At 46.1% G+C, this 15,650-nt stretch overlaps 1 protein-coding gene across 2 annotated transcripts in view; it reads left to right on the top strand.

Moving 5' to 3' along the window:
• The window catches only part of LY86 (lymphocyte antigen 86), a 66,099-nt gene extending 51,497 nt beyond the window's left edge, over positions 1 to 14,602 (top strand). For both annotated transcript variants that reach the window (XM_054720929.1, XM_054720930.1), the window contains exons 5-6: positions 10,259 to 10,311; positions 14,188 to 14,602. In XM_054720929.1, coding sequence (XP_054576904.1) covers positions 10,259 to 10,311; positions 14,188 to 14,271 — 137 coding nt within the window. In that variant the 3' untranslated portion in view covers positions 14,272 to 14,602. The remainder of the gene's footprint in view (positions 1 to 10,258; positions 10,312 to 14,187) is intronic.
• Positions 14,603 to 15,650: the final 1,048 nt, after the last annotated feature.

Raw genomic sequence — 15,650 nt, 5'->3', positions numbered from 1 at the left:
TGACCAAGCCTAAGAGGACCTTTTCTTTCTAAGAAAAAATAAAAACCAAACAAACAAAAGGAAACACATTGCCTATTACAAAGTCCTACAGCCTGGGAGCTTCGCCTCCTTCCTCAAATTCAAGCCTCTTAGTAAGAGCTAATAATACGGGTAAACTCCCTCCACATCAGCCAGGTCTCTGCTTTAGTTGAGCTCAGCACATTGAGACTAGTGATGACCTAGGGCCAGAAGCATTTTCAATTTTCTACACAATACAAGCTCCTTTACAAACCCGGGGCCTCCTATGGAATTTCACAAGTCTGCTCAATGACTCAAACACTCACCTTGTGCAGTAATCATTAGGAAGCTAATTAAGGAGGCTGACTGCCAGCTCCCCATATCACATCAAAGCTCTGATCCCAGGGATCAGTGGATTTGCATTTTAACAAGCATCCTGAGAGCTCTGATGTGTGTGGACCCAAGAGGCCCTCAATCTGCAAAAGCCTCCCCTCCAACCCCCCCGCCCCATGATGTCTATTTCATTATTTCCAATCACATTGCTCTTTCCTGTCGCTGCCCCAGGTTTCTGGAGATCAACTCCATTTCTTCTCCTCTCTCTCCTCCCATCACCATCTTCTTCATTTCCATTCTGGGAATCCAATCAGCCCACCAATTCGCAAGTTGTATTTTGAGAGTTAAGTGTTTATCCACAGAAATCCAGAAATAGGTTGATAGAGAAAATAGCTGAAATTCTCTTTCCCTCCTAACTGCCAGAGTTATGTATCTCCTAGAGGGAACTGGGGCAGTAAAGACAGAAAGGTCTTGAAAGAGGAATACAATTGGAACGAATCATTTCACTTTTTGAGCCTCAGTTTCTCCTCAATGACTTCATAATTGACACTCTCTCTAGATTCTAGAGTCTAGAACAAAGCCACTAGCCACCTGTGGCCACAGAGCGCCAGAAATGTGGCCCGTCCACAGTGAGATGTGCTCTAAATGTAGCATACGCACTGAATTTTAAAGACTTAGTGCAAAAACAGGTATAAAAATAATTTTAAACATCTTTAATATTTTTATATTGGTTACCTATTGAAATTATAATATTTGGGTTAAAATACGTATATTATTAAATTGATTTTACTTGTTTCTCTTTCCTATTTTTCAAATGTGGCTACTAGAAAATTTTCAATTACATAAGTGGCTCACATTATATTTCTATTGGACAGTGCCAACCTAAAGCTGCTCTGTCCAGGTTGGCAGCCACTAGTCACGTGTGGCTATTTAAATAATTTACATTTAAATTAAATTTAAAAGTCAGTTCATCAGTCACATTAGCCACCTTTCAAGTTCTTAATGGCCACAAGTGGCCAGTGGTCACCAGATTTGTGGTTACAAGTGTAGCCAAGCCCCATCTCTGCAGAATGCTCTGTTAGACAGCACTCACCTAGTACCTTCTATGTTGGTCTAAGTGTTCTTTAACAGTCTGTCCTGAACACATTCGGATTCGTGTATGTTAGCAATTTTACTCTCTAGCTCAGTTGTAGGCCCAAGCACCTTCCATTTTGTCCAAATCCCAGATCATGGTGGAGAGGTGGAAGCAGCAGGTCCGTGAGTGAATAGCCCTGGTAGGGGTCTCATTTGATAGTTTCAAATGGTCCATTTCAAGCACATAGTGAATGCTTAAATAACATTAAGTTTCTCCAGTAGTGAAAGGCCACAAAGAGGATCTCCCCAGCCTGTTTGAATGGACTAGTTAAGATAATCCATGTAGTAAGCCAAACTCTAATTAAATACTTACGAGCTCCCAAGTATAGTCATGATTCTGAAAAGGACCAAAGAAATGAATGATGCCCAGAACACACTGACCCTATGTACAGCCAAAGGGGCCAAATAACATGAAAATAATATTGGAAATAAAATTGAGGTCCCCTTAGCAATAGAAATAATCCTACCAATAGAGGGTCACCTGACAGGGCCAGAATCCCAGAGTTTGCAAATGCAGTTTCTGAGTGCACTTTTATTGCAGGTCCACTATTCAGTGACAGTAAAACGCCACCCAACCGAATTGCCTGGGGACTTTTCCAGCATCTAGAAGGGTTCAGGAATCTGGAAAAGGGGCTGCTGTAAATTAATCAAGAGTCCAGAGATGAAACATAATTTTGGAAGGCATTTTGAGGAGCCAGAGAAGACTTAGCTAAAGAAACCAAGTTCTCTTGTCTCTCTGGACCCCTTGCTTTTTATTAACACAAATTGTCCTAAGGCAAAGTAGATATACATCAAAGGCAAGGTTTGGTATACAGAATCCATTGTCAGATTGGGGGAACTGCCTACTGCTGTTCAGGTGTTTGGCCAGTAGGAGGCAATAACATGTAGATTGAAATGCCCTCAGCTGTCTGGCAGCAAGCAATCATCTATGCAAATCTTTAGGTGTGGGGAAATGCCCTTAGCCATTTCCAGCAGGCAATCCTCAAGGTTCCATCAACCTTTTGTGAAACTTCTTGCATTTAGGACATGCTGTAAATAAAATTGAGGTCCCCTTAGCAATAAAAATAATCCTACCAATAGAGGGTCACCTGACAGGGCCAGAATCCCAGAGTTTGCAAATGCAGTTTCTCAGAGTGCACTTTTATTGCAGGTCCACTATTCAGTGACAGTAAAACACCATCCAACCGAATGAAGCAAACAGAAACTGGGGCTAGCTGTGCACTTCTCCTCTCCTCTCTCTGCTGTTTCTTTCTTCTCAAACTTGCTGGCTCCCTCACAGCCACTCATCCGCTCCTGTTCATCCTCTTCTGGGCAGAGCTGTGGTCTTCATCTCCTTGTCCTTCTCTCAGCCTCTATCTTCTCCCAAAGTGGGAGGCTCGGAGCCCCACAGGGACAGTGCAGGGCATTCATTCTCCTTGCTGTTCTTTGGAACAAAAGTCATAGACCAGGTTATAGGGTGTTCAGATTTCGCTTCTTGGCTGGGTGGTTCTGTCATCAGAAACAGGTTTCTGGAACTTCCCATAGCTCATATGGGCCCTCATATGAATTAAGAGAAGGTGCGCTTTCCACCAGGAAGCGTTCTTAGTTTGGGGTCCTCCCAGAAAAGTCGGAAACAAAGACCTGGGGGTGAATAGTTTATTGGAATGTGAAGCCAGGAAGCAAGAATAGGAGAGGAGCAAGAGGGACTCAGTGCACGAAGAAGGGCCAAGAAGTGAGGTGTCAAAGAGCTGATGACCAGTGTGGGGAACTTGGGGAACTATAATGTGTGTCTCAGAATTGTCCCTCTGAAGATTAGGAATAAATGGCATTTATCCCTGATTCCAAGTCTTCTAAGTTGAGGATTTACCCAGGGAACAGAGTCCCTGAACTTCCCCCCATGGGCTGGTTTGCAGCAGGCTAGTGTAGAAAGGCAAGCACTTGACCTGGGATATGGCAGAAGTGCAGCTGATGCTCACCATGGCTGGCGTGACGTCAGGTTGGGCAAGGGGATGTGCACAGGATACCAGAAGTATCTGCGGGTGGCATCCAGCCTAGCCCCAGGCTGCACAGTCTGGCGCAGTGGGACAGGAGCTAGATTTCTGCTCCTACTACCCCCTCAGATGGGCCCGGTCTGTGCAGCTGTATGTGGTGTGGCTGCAGGACCACCTCTGAGATGGTACAGGCAGTCCTATGTAGTGTAGGACAGACAGAAAGGACTGCAGGTGCTCTAGAGAATAACAGGAAAAATGGCTGGGAGATGAAGAAACTGACAATTAGGACTAAAAAATATTATAAAATATAAACAATAGACCTGGGCCTATCCTAGAGCCACCTACTCACACTGCCTGGAATCCACCGAAACCTTGAAACCTCAAGGTTCTCTGGCCCCACAGGGATTCCGGCACAGGCACGTTCACCCTGGAGGCAATGGGCACTCTTCTGAGTCCCCAGCCCCAGGCAAGCTCATTATTAATTTAAATGATGTCTAACCAAGAACTGGCTCTGCACCCTGTGGGACCAGAAATGCAACAGCCTCCAGGCCAGAGACAGAAAAAAAGCAGAACTCAAGGCGGCAGTGAGGAGGAGGTAAGGAGCAGGGGGCCTGGCCCCGCCCCCTGCCAAATCTGGGGTCTCTTTAAGGAAATACCCAAGGCAGGGAGAGGAAGCAGACTATGTTTAGAGCTCACCAAAAGGACCTAATACACTCGCTCCCTCTCACTCCAAAGAGGAGACTCTTGGTCTGCCTGCAACATTCTCTCCTCCTCCCTCCTCACCGTGGGACCATGGCCCACAGGAGCTGCTGCAATGGGCCTTCCCAGACCCTGAGGTCCCCACTCACAGGAGGACAGGGTGAGGGCTGTGTTCCTCCAGGGCATCGCTGTCTCCCAGCCCCCGCTGCACTGGGCAGGTAGGAAAGGGGCTCAAATGCTGAATAAATAAATAAGCGATAATTTTAAAAAATTTGTTCTGAATATACTAATCGACCTATAAATTGAACTCTATATTATCCTGTCAAGCACCCTCATAATATTTATAAATTGGACATTTTTGTAATAAATTTGGAAAATGAGGGAATTTCAATAGCAAGGACTAGGAAATGACAGGAAGGCCATGCATTGGACCAGGCCACATCCTGGTTACTGAGAACCAAGGGCCGGGCCACAGTCCTGAGTCTCATGTCAGTCTAACCCAAAACCCTCTGTGACGTTTCATCTTCACAATTTTCAAGTCAATTTCCTCTCTGAAAGACTCTTATGTACCAACCACACAATGATCTGGGTCAAAAGTCCTATTCACAGAAATGACTTCAGGTCTTCAGAGCCAGAGGGTGAACTTCTTTAATTCACTGTCCATTTAAACTGATAATGATCTTAAATGAAGGAAAGAAAGAAGTGGTAGAGATATACTGGGGCTCTTTTTATAGTACTGGAGTGTGAAAATGTTAATTAAAGGAATCTCAGAATCAGAGAGGATCTGAGAAAGGAAGAAGCAGGAATTTAATTTTAGGTCTTGTTTCATCAGGTTTAAAAAAAAAAAAAAAAGACAGTTTCATGCTTTGCTTGCAGCAATTTTCATGACTTCATGGGCCCCCAGAACCGCTCCTATTGAAATGGTAAAGTGTTTGATTTAATAACTCCCTTTCACCCCAGTAAAAAGCCCATTAATAGTGAAGAGCACAAATTAGTAAATTACCAAATCTTTGAAAATTAAATGAGCAAAAGGTTTGATATCATTCCCATGGTATTCTTCAAAGAGCCATGCTCAGCCTTTTTACTTAAGCAGAAATTAAAAAAGAAAAGAAAGGGCAGCAACAGGTCTTAGTTGTGTACATTGACTTGGCAAAAAGTTCCCAAACCTAGTCTCGCTCTGTTCCTCAGCAGCCGCCAAGTGAGCCCTCATACGTCATATTTAGGAACAATAATATAACAAATGATTACTATTTCTACCCTTACAGGGGACCCCACTTTGCTCAGCGAGTTTGCATACAAATTCTTAAGTCCTCTTAACGCCCTGCAGGAGAGGGACCCTATTTATATTCTGCTGTTAGGAAGCTGAGTCACAGGATGGCTAAGTAAATTGCCCACCAACACTTAGTTAGTGACTAGGAGAGGTGGGTCCTGATCCCAAGTGTGTGCCTCCTAGGTCAGGTCATCTGCCACTTTAGAACAATAAGTGGAAACGTAAGTAGGTATAACACATGCCCAAGAGCATCCAGTTGGACCAGACATGGACGGGAACACTCAGTCCCCATCCTGGACTCTGTTCTTGAGTCACACTGTGACCCACACCCTGATGTCCAGCATGAGTGGTTTTTATTGGTTCATGCCCTCAGCAGTCCAAGTCCCTGAGTTGCAGAAGGTATAAACCTATTCTAGTCAATGAAAGCAAAGACATTTTCTCAAAAGGAGTCACAGAATCAGTGAGAAGGCTGCTATGCCAGGCAGTTCTAGAGACTGGTGAGTTGAAATGAAACAAACCATCTCTTGCCAGGAGAGACTGGTCCTGGGTCTCTCTGTCCCTCTCTCAGAGTGTCCTGGTTCAGGTGAGAGAGTACCCAGTGGGAAAGAGATATTTTCCTAAAATGAAATCAGGTACTGTAGCTGGGGCACTGTGTCGCCCAATTCCAGGGGCACCATAGAGTCTAATGTGAGTGGTCTGCCCTCGGGTTGCAACACACCAGCAGTACAAATGAATCCCAGCCCGCCCCTCTGACCCTCTGCACCTGTGATGTACACTGCCCCCACACACCACTGGCTCCTCACAGTTAACGTCGGTATAGCTTAATTATTGCTTCTCCTCCAGGTGCACTGGAAGATTCTTAAGGACAAGATCCAGAATGTTAACATCTCTGTTTCAAATGCCACATAATATAGAGTAGCAATTTCCAATAAAATTTCCCATATCCACACCCAAATATATACTTCCTTTTAAACATGACTGGACCAGTACATATAGTGCCATAAAATGGGGGCATCGGCCATCTGGAACACACTGCTTTTGCATGTGATCCTTAAGGAAGGATAGATATGCTGAGGACATGGGCATTTAACAGAAGCCAAAGTCTGTACTAAGAACGGTCTCCTGGTAGAAGTTCAGCCTCCGATTGCCCTGGGGAGGTCTTTTTAAAGGAAATTTATCCTCACTCTCCTGGTATTGTCCCACGTGGGCAGCTGCTCTTGCCGCAGCCATGCTGCCCCTGGCCCAAAGCCCCTTTTAATGTGGAGAGTTTGATCTTTCTGCAAATATTTACTGACCAGGTCCTGTGTGAAGCAGGAAGTCTCTGTGTCATTGAAAGAGCTCAGTAGCTAACAGCAATAAGCATGTATTCACCTCCATTCTCCTCCACCATCCCTCCTCCCTCATACCAGGTCAGTTGTTCTGAGTGACTCATTCCCTAATCCAGCCTCTTGTGTCAGCACATCCCAGGCCCAGACACTTCCAGAGGGTCACAATAGCAAGAGCACGAATGGAGTTGGTTGGCAAACCCATGTCCTGACTCTGGATCTGCTCATTCAGTAACCTCATTCAATAACCATATATGGCACCTAGCTGTGTGTCAAACTCTGTGCAGTGTGCTCAGAACCATGCAAACAAGAGGCACAGAAGCCCAGTCTAGTGAGTAAAGCAGCCCTGTAAACAGATTATGACAATTCTGGGTGGTCAGCAATTCAAATGGTTCACATAAGGTTCTTGTCTACTATCATATCCAGCACCTCGAGTAATACCTGGTTTATATCAGATGGACCCCGGTCATGTGGATTGGTGGATGAATACATTAAAGGCTAACACTTAATGATTGCCTATCACAGGTGCTGTTATAAGAGTTTTACATGTATTAACTCATTTGATGATCACAAGAACCCTGTGAGATGAATGTTATTATCACCCTCATTTCCTAATAGGGAAACTGAGACACAGAAAGGTTGGATGACTTGCCCAGTTAGTAGGAAGAAGAGCCAAGATTCAAACCCAGCCAGGATAGTCTGGCCCCATAGTCTCTGCTCTTAGCCTCTGCTTATAATATGCTACGTGCACAGTGCTGGGAGGCAGTCACCATCTGAGGAACTGGTCAAGGTTCCATCCTTTCTTCTGACTTAATATTGACATGGATGGCCCACCCAGCACCACGATACCTCAATTCCTCAACTTCCTTACTTCTAATAACCATTTCCATAATTCCACCTCAACTGTTCTCTCCCTGCATCCTGCTATCAACTCTGTATCCTGTTATCACCAGTAAATGCTCTACTTCTGACATCTGAGTCAAGCCTTCTGACCTCTGGCTTCACCATATCCGTCCAGCTTACCTATTCTATGACCTTAATTGCAATACTGGAGACTCCATTCAACTGACTCCACCACTGTTTTGCTATTAACCAACTCCTCCTGCCTTCATTTTTTTCCTTATCCTCCTTAGATTCCATGCTGTTATTATAAGCTTCTCCCTGTATCTATTCCTAGTAGTCTTGCCTTTCTCTCCTTGTCATTTTTGTCCAGTAAAACTCTAATCCAACCATCTACCCTCTCTATTTTTCATCAGAGCTACTGAATGTTGCTGAGAAAATATAAATCTGAGCCAACCAGAGAATCTTTAAATTCATAGCCACAAGCCTCAAAAAAGCACTCAGCAATGCTGCCTAGTAGTCCTACTGTGTTTTTCAAGTAAATTCCTCCCCCACTATCCATAACTATTGTATGCCATCTTCTTGCTCCTCAATGGACCAGAGTCATCACCCTCAGGTTTTCCTTACATCTCTGCCCATGACCTTCATTGGAAAAAAAAACAAAAACACAAGTAATCAGTCTGGAGCCCTGTCATTGGTCCACTGGCCAACCTACAAATCTATCTACATCTGAACCTGTTCTGCTGTCTTTTCAACCTCATGACTATGGGAGCAATCTTTGTGCTTCCCTCAAAGGCAAATCCCTCCCCTCTCATCTTCTTAAAACACTTCATCCCTTCAGTTATTTCCTCTCTTCTGCATCTTCAATCCCTCTCTTTCTACAATATAATTCCCTTCAAATGACAAACATGGAGCAATATCTCCTGTCTTAAAGAAACAAGCCACTCAACCCTACACTCTCTTCTAGTTGTTGTTCGTTTCTTTTTTGCTTCTCTCTATAGAAAGCTTTTTTACTTTCTTACCTTCATATCACTCTTCAATCCACCCTATTTGGGCATTTGTTCTCACTTCTCCAATGATCTTGTCAAGGTCACTAAATGACGTCCATATTACCAAATCTACTGCAAATCTTTGTCCTTAAACAAATTTTTTATATCATTCAACACAGCTGATAATACCCTCCTTTTTAATTGATTATAGAGAGAAAGAGAAACATTGATGTGAGAGTGAAACATCGATCGGTTGCCTCTGGAATGTGTCCCAAACAGGGATCAAACCTACAACCTGGGTATGTGCCCTGACCGGGAATCAAACCTGCCACCTTTTGGTGTATGGGATGATGCTCCAACCAACTGAGCCACACCCTCCTCTTTTGAGGAACCTGACTTCTTTGATCCATCCACTTCTGGTTGCCCTCCTCTCCACATCTGGTCCTTCTTGATTGCCTTGGCTGGCTTCTCCTTCTCTGTCCCTCTCCTGGACTTTAGAGGGCTTCAGGAGTGGTTCTGGCCCTTCTCCCTTTTCTACCTATTAATTTTATTTTCCTGAGGATTGGGGGGGGGTGCTCTCATACTGTCCTGTGCCCTTATCACCATGTACATGTTAATGACTCCAATATTCATACTCTATCCCTAACCTCTTTCAAAAATTCCAGATTCATGTATCCAACTGCTCTCAAGGTCCCTTAGTAATCAACCCAAAGATAGAGCTCTTTAATCACTGTCCCCACACAAACTTCTTCCTCCCCAGGCTCTCCTATCTCAGTAAATGGTACCCCTATCTACCCAGGTGCTCAAGCCTAAACTCTCTTTTGCCCTCACTTTACATGCAACTCATCAGTAAGTCCTGTCTCCCAGTGTAGTCATGATTTTATTAACTTTTCTTCATCACCACCATCATGCTTCACTAATCCATCACTCTCCTTAGCCACTGAATGGCCTCCATTCTAGGCCTCTCCACACATATGTCATTTGACTTTTTACCACTTTTTTACATGGGCCCTTTTGTTCACTATACTTCAGCACACTCATCTCCCTCTGTCCTTCCTTCCCAAACTCTTGTCCATATTAGGGCCTTTGTCCTCTTTCTGGTGCCCTGGGGTTCTCTTCTCCCAGATCTTTAAATCATCACCTCACTCTCCTCCCTCAGGGCTTAGCTCCAATGTCATCCCCTTAGAGATACCTTCCCTGACCAGCCGTCCTATCAAACATGGTGTCTCCCAGTGCATACTTTTGGAAGCATTTATTGAGTGCTTCCCAGACACTGGTGCTTTACATTGATTAATTCTTTTATTTTTCACTGCCTGATGAAGTGAGCACTGTTGTTGTCATTATTATATTCATCTTAAAAACAAGGAAACTGAGCCCAAGGAGGTAATGACTGTCCAAGGTCAAACAGTCTTCAGAGATGGTTTCCGGATTTAACCCTACGCAGCCCAGCCCCAACCTGGCCTCTTAACCATCACACCACCTGCCTCGCTAGCCTTACCTGATGTCTCCTTCTAGCCCTTTTTACAGTCTAGCTACTGTTTATGTGCTGTCAGTGTCCTCATTAGAATATCAGCAGTGTTTGGACAAAGATCTTTTTCTTTACCACTGGATCCCCAGGGCACAGTGAGCACAGAAAATATGAGAAATCATTTTTGTTTTAAATGGTTGAATAACACTATGCATGTTTTGTATATTTTTCAGAGCAGATTTATTATGCTGGCCCTGCCAGTAATCTTGGATTTGATATTCCCAAGGTAAGGTTTTGTTTTTCCATTTTGTTTTGTTACTTAATTATTATATTGTGCAGTTTCTCCAAGAACAGAATAATGGGGGGTGGAGGAGGAAGAGGAGGGGGAGGAGGAGGAATAGGGAATTAAACAGTTAACCCTTCATAGGCCACCAGTAAGAAAACCCTCTTTCAGTAAAGCTGATACCTCATCGTGGGCAATTTCAAATGTTTGACACACTGGTTTTGTCATTTTGGTATTTGACATTTTACATCATGTCGGACCTTTGGGAATCCTCAACACCTCCCACGTAGAGAGATGTGTCCCTTCAGGGCTGCCCCGCCTGTGGGGACTCCATGTAACTGCAGCTGCTGGGGTGTGGGAGGCAGGCACAGGCTGGCTGTCTTTAGCGCTCAGTAAGGCTGGCCTTTCAGAGAAAGGACTAAACACAATCATGAGGGCTTACAGGGGACCCAGTTACACTGCTATTCAGGGGCTGCCACTGAGTAAATAAAGTGTCTACATCCTGAGTGTTCACGGGAGAGCCTCACAGTTAAGAGTAAAATTTTCCACTAATTCCATTTTTCTCAAAACAATGTGACTTTATTTTATGGCTGCATGCAAGCAGCTCTGACATAAGCCATACATTTTCAATATGCTACTCCTCAGAGAACCTTATGGAACAACATAAAAATAATCAGAAAAATGTAATAATCTTATTTTTTGTTTGTTTTTAACATCATCGTTTTTGTCCTCCAAAGGGTCTCCTTCTTCATAAAAAATTTGTTTAATTTCATTTCATTTCTCTTGTGTTTCCTTTCTATCCTAGCCTCTGGTTCGTAAGGTCAAAGCTGTGGTGTTTGAAGGCCATCTGGGACCTTCACCAGCATTGCTCGAGCATCTGGGAACTTCCTTCCTCCCTCTCTCCTCTAGGGTTCTTCTTCTCCAGAGCTCTCTGCAAGCCTTTCAGTATAATATGAGTTTTGCAAATTCTCTTCATTTCTAAAATGTGGGGTCTAAATTCTCCAGATAGATTTTTCTATAAATCTTTGTTATTTGAATTATTTTTCCTTATTCATTTTCTTTCTGACCCCCCCACCCCCACCCCATTCACACACACACACACACACACACACACACACACACACACACACGCACTGGAGATTGACTTAAAATTTGCAAACAGTTAACTTTCATCTTTATTGCTTTTTTTTTAAATAAATCAGTTTCTGTTAGCAATTGCCATGAAATAGAAGGGGAAAGAACTCATGGAATCCCTCTGAAATAAAATTTACCAGAGCTGTACAAAGCTTTGTTGCCAGGAAAGATGCCCAATGAGATTATTGCCCAACATGAGGGCAAAGATGCAGTCAGGTCTCCTGGCCCTGGGTCTGGGTGTTTAAGCATCTACAGACTGTCTTTGCCTGGTCCTCTTGCCTCCTTCTCTTCTGAGGCCTGGGCCTGGGAAGCAGAAACCTGGCCAGCCCTGTTCCCCCAACCCCCACCCCACAGCCTGCTGACACCTTGCCAGACCCAGCAGGGGAAATAACCCAAGTGGGACACATGTGGCCTGTCACATAAGCAGCAGAGGCAGCTGGAGGCCTTAATCCCCACGTGGGCTCCCATGTTGGCCGAGGACCAGCTGCGGTCAGCTCAGGGTACCTGGCTGACGGCCAGCTTACAAGGCTCAAAGACTTCCCTTCCTAATATGGGACAGAGACAGTGTGAAGCCTTTTGGTTTGAAAACATCCCCTCCTCCCACCAAATCCCCTGGAGATGGGCTCTGTGCTAATTCTGTACCTGCTTGGCTGAAAACTTCCACTCAGCAGTCAATCTTTACTTTTCATAAGCCGTGCCTGGGCCCAGATGGAGGCCCGCTGGGGCCCTGCATCTCCCTGTGACTGCTGTTTTCTGGATTAGAGCTCAAGATCCTTGGGCCTCCAAAGCACATGGACAACTTGTAGGTACAGCCTGAACTGCATAAGTGCCGAGGACTGCACGTCCCTAACTCACACATTCAGTGCTCGTCTCCACAGCGGAAAGGCCACCGCTCTCTGTTCCTCTTCTAGCATGTCCTTCCACCTGCCTACAGTCGGGCACAGTTGCCTAAATACTATTGCCTCTTAAGCCAGAGTATCTATAGTTTATAGTTCATAATCTAGAAACCCTTCCTTCAAACACTACATCTGACATTAGGCTTATAAAGCAATAATAAAAACTATATTTTGTTTTTAATAATTTTATAGGGTATGGACATAAATGCACATGGGCAGTTAAAAGAAAAATAGGTGGTGATAATTAAACATAATCAGATGCACACTTGAGCTGGTTTTTACTCATAATGAATTCTCTTTTTCACCGCTTCGGTTAAATTCCTAACACTGCTCCTGTAAGCACAGCTGCTCCATATTTGAGCAGTCAGACCCACGGGAGCCAATACAGCACAGACGCCTCAAGCTGAATGGTGCCTGGGGTGTTCTAATCAATCCCCATGCCCAAGACACCGTCCCGAGTGGAACCTGGGTGTCTCAAATACAGTTTTCAGTGCGGGGAACCCGCTTGCTCCTGGACCTCTGCTAACTGCTAGGAAGTTGTTCTCTTCTAACAAAAACTGCCTTTCGTGCAACTTCTACCCAGCAATCTGATTTATCCCTTCCCTCTGGCTTACACAGATTAGACCCCTTTCCTTCCTCCCGTGACAGGCGAGTCAAAGATGTGCCAGGAGTCTCCTGCATCCTTCCCTCCTGGGCCCTTGCCCTGCTTAGCGTGGCTGCTGCCCGGCCCCAAGCTTTTCCTCTCCAGACTGCTGAGTCTACAGACACTTACCACGTGGACCTGTGGGGGCTGGGCAGGCCTTCTGCTGGGAGCAAAGCAGATGTGGTTAACCCCTGGGTTCTTTCTGCAGCTCCACACAGGCCTGTGCGCAGCCACTAACACAGACAAGAGGATTCTTCTGCAGAGTGTTGTTGCCAGAAAGGAACCCTAAAAGACAGCGATACTTTTTCTGATACAGCATGCTGGTTTCATACGGTTGACTTTTGCTCCCCCAGAGGTCTTCCCTGTCTCAGCAAATGACACTTTATCCTTCTGCTTGCTCAGGCCAGAATCCTTGGAGTGACCCTTAACCCCTCTCTCTCCCACCCACATGGGTTTCCTTAGTAAATCATATCAACTCTTCTTACAAAATCTATCCAGAATCCAACGCCCACTCCCTGTCCACCATCTGCTCCAAATCAGCATCTCTCACCTGGCTTGTTGAGTCGCCTCCCACCTGCTCTTCCTGCTGCCCCCTCCCTCCCTGCAGCCTCGTGCTAGCTGGAGGCAGCCACAGGGACCTGTCAACATGCAGCAGGTCAGACCACTCCCTCGGGGAAAACACTCTCATGACCTGCGTCCCTTTCAGGGCTGAAGGCAGCATTCCCATGGCCAGTGAGGCCTCCCTGACCTCCTCTCCTCTCCGTGCCCCTGGGGTTCCCTCTCCCTGAACCCCACTGAAGGCTTCGCTGGTCCTTAAGCATGGGAGCCTAGCCCCGAGCAGCATGGCGTGCTCCTGCACCTTCTCCACGGGTCTGCCTTGACCATCCTACTTAAAATTGCAAGCCAGCACTAGCCCCATCCCGCCCTGCCCTGCCCTGCCCTGCCCTGCCCCGCACTCCCACCACCCCTTCCCTGCCGAGTTCTCTGTGTAATGTCAGCATGTGACACACCACATACACAGCTAGTGATCACATGTGCTGTCTGCCTCTCCAGCGAGCCATAGGCTTCACAGGACGAGGTTTGGTTTGTCTGCTTCTACTTTATCCCCAGGGTCCAGAGCAGTGCCTCACCTGGAAGGTGCTCGATGACTCTTTATTGAATGGTCGATTGCTCTACGGCTCACACACCTCGTGCTTTCCTTTTCAGGGAGACTACCAGGTTTTGGTGAAACTGTATAATGAAAACCATTCCATGGTGGCCTGTGCCAATGCTACCATCATTTGCTCCTGAGCAGCTCAAAAGCACAGCAGCCTTGTCATGTGGAAATTCCAGGCATTTCCAACTGAACCTACCGTGTAAGCAGAACCTCTACGAGAAGGCTTGCTGAAGGCACAGGCGCTGACGTAGCCCAGCACCAGGGGCCCCAGTCTCCACACGTGGAATGAAGCTCCCGAAATCACCTGCTTCTAAGGAGCCTCCTGGTAGTCACTCAGCAGTCCTGAGGGCCCGTCCTTCTGTAAGTGGGCGCCTCACACCAGATGCCCTGCTTTGCAGCTCCCTAGGAGTACTTCCTCAGGTACCAGAATAAAGAAAGCTGGCTCACAGTCGATCATGGTTCTTCAAAGAATCTGAGTACAGTCCTGTAGTTAAGTCATTTCCTGCAGACACAGCGCCGGGACCTGGCGCAGCATGGGTGGTTCTAAGAGGTTCCGGAGGATGGTGGCCCTGCCTAAGTTAGTGCGCTGGGGAAACGTGCCTGTCCTTCTGCTGGGCAAGCCCCGCCCCCTAGACCTCGAGGGCAGAGAAGCTGATGAAACCTTGAAAAGAGTGACATCAAAGTCTTATTTGATGGATAGCTGCAGAGCTATGTACCAGGCCCTGCTCTCAGCCTGGTACTCCAGGGAGCAAAGCAGGCACTGTCCCTGCTTTCACGGAGCTTGCGGTCCCCTGCAATATTACAAAGCCACATGTCGGCCAGTGGACACATTTATTCACACACAGAAGCACCTTAATGCCCTCTGTTATGAGCAGGTTGCCCGCCTGCTGTCAAAGCCATTTTGGCAGCCCCATCTTCTCCTGTCCCTGCACCTGCAGAACCAATTGGTGGGCCCCACAGCCCCTTTGCCATCCCGTGTCCTCCCCAACCCCCCTTCCTGTGTCCCTGGGCCTATCTGACACTGTTGTCCTGCAAAGGGGCTGGAGTCATGTGACTGGGTTGACTTTATCATTTTCAGGTCTTTTCTATCCATTACAGTGTCACTATCTTAGAGATTGAAGAGGAAAAAACGCCATAGTTTTAAAAAGTTCATTGCTATCAATTACTGTCTGTATATAATTAAACTACCTAGAATAGCAATCCATAAATACCTGGTGAATCCAAACTTAAAAACCAGAATCTGAGGCTCTTTGAGATTATAGAGAGACAAAATTACAGTGTTGCTTCGCCTGTGCCCCTAAATGCTCAGGAGGAAAGACCAGCTGTGGCCTGGCGGCTCAGGAGACAACCTCTGACCACACACAGGGCGGTACTGCTCTGCACACAAAGAGCAAGCTGAGTTTCTGACTCTTCACGGTTCCGGCTAGCAAGACTCTCCCCTGCACCCTCTTCAGTAAGCATCCCTATTCTAGCGAAGGCCCGGGGTACATTCTGGGTACCCACACATGCCAGC

The sequence above is a fragment of the Eptesicus fuscus genome, chromosome 9 (genome assembly GCF_027574615.1).
Source record: "Eptesicus fuscus isolate TK198812 chromosome 9, DD_ASM_mEF_20220401, whole genome shotgun sequence".
NCBI classification, from domain to species: domain Eukaryota; kingdom Metazoa; phylum Chordata; class Mammalia; order Chiroptera; family Vespertilionidae; genus Eptesicus; species Eptesicus fuscus.
The sequence above is the reverse complement of the archived record's forward strand: the minus strand, read 5'-3'. Positions and strand labels throughout refer to the sequence as shown.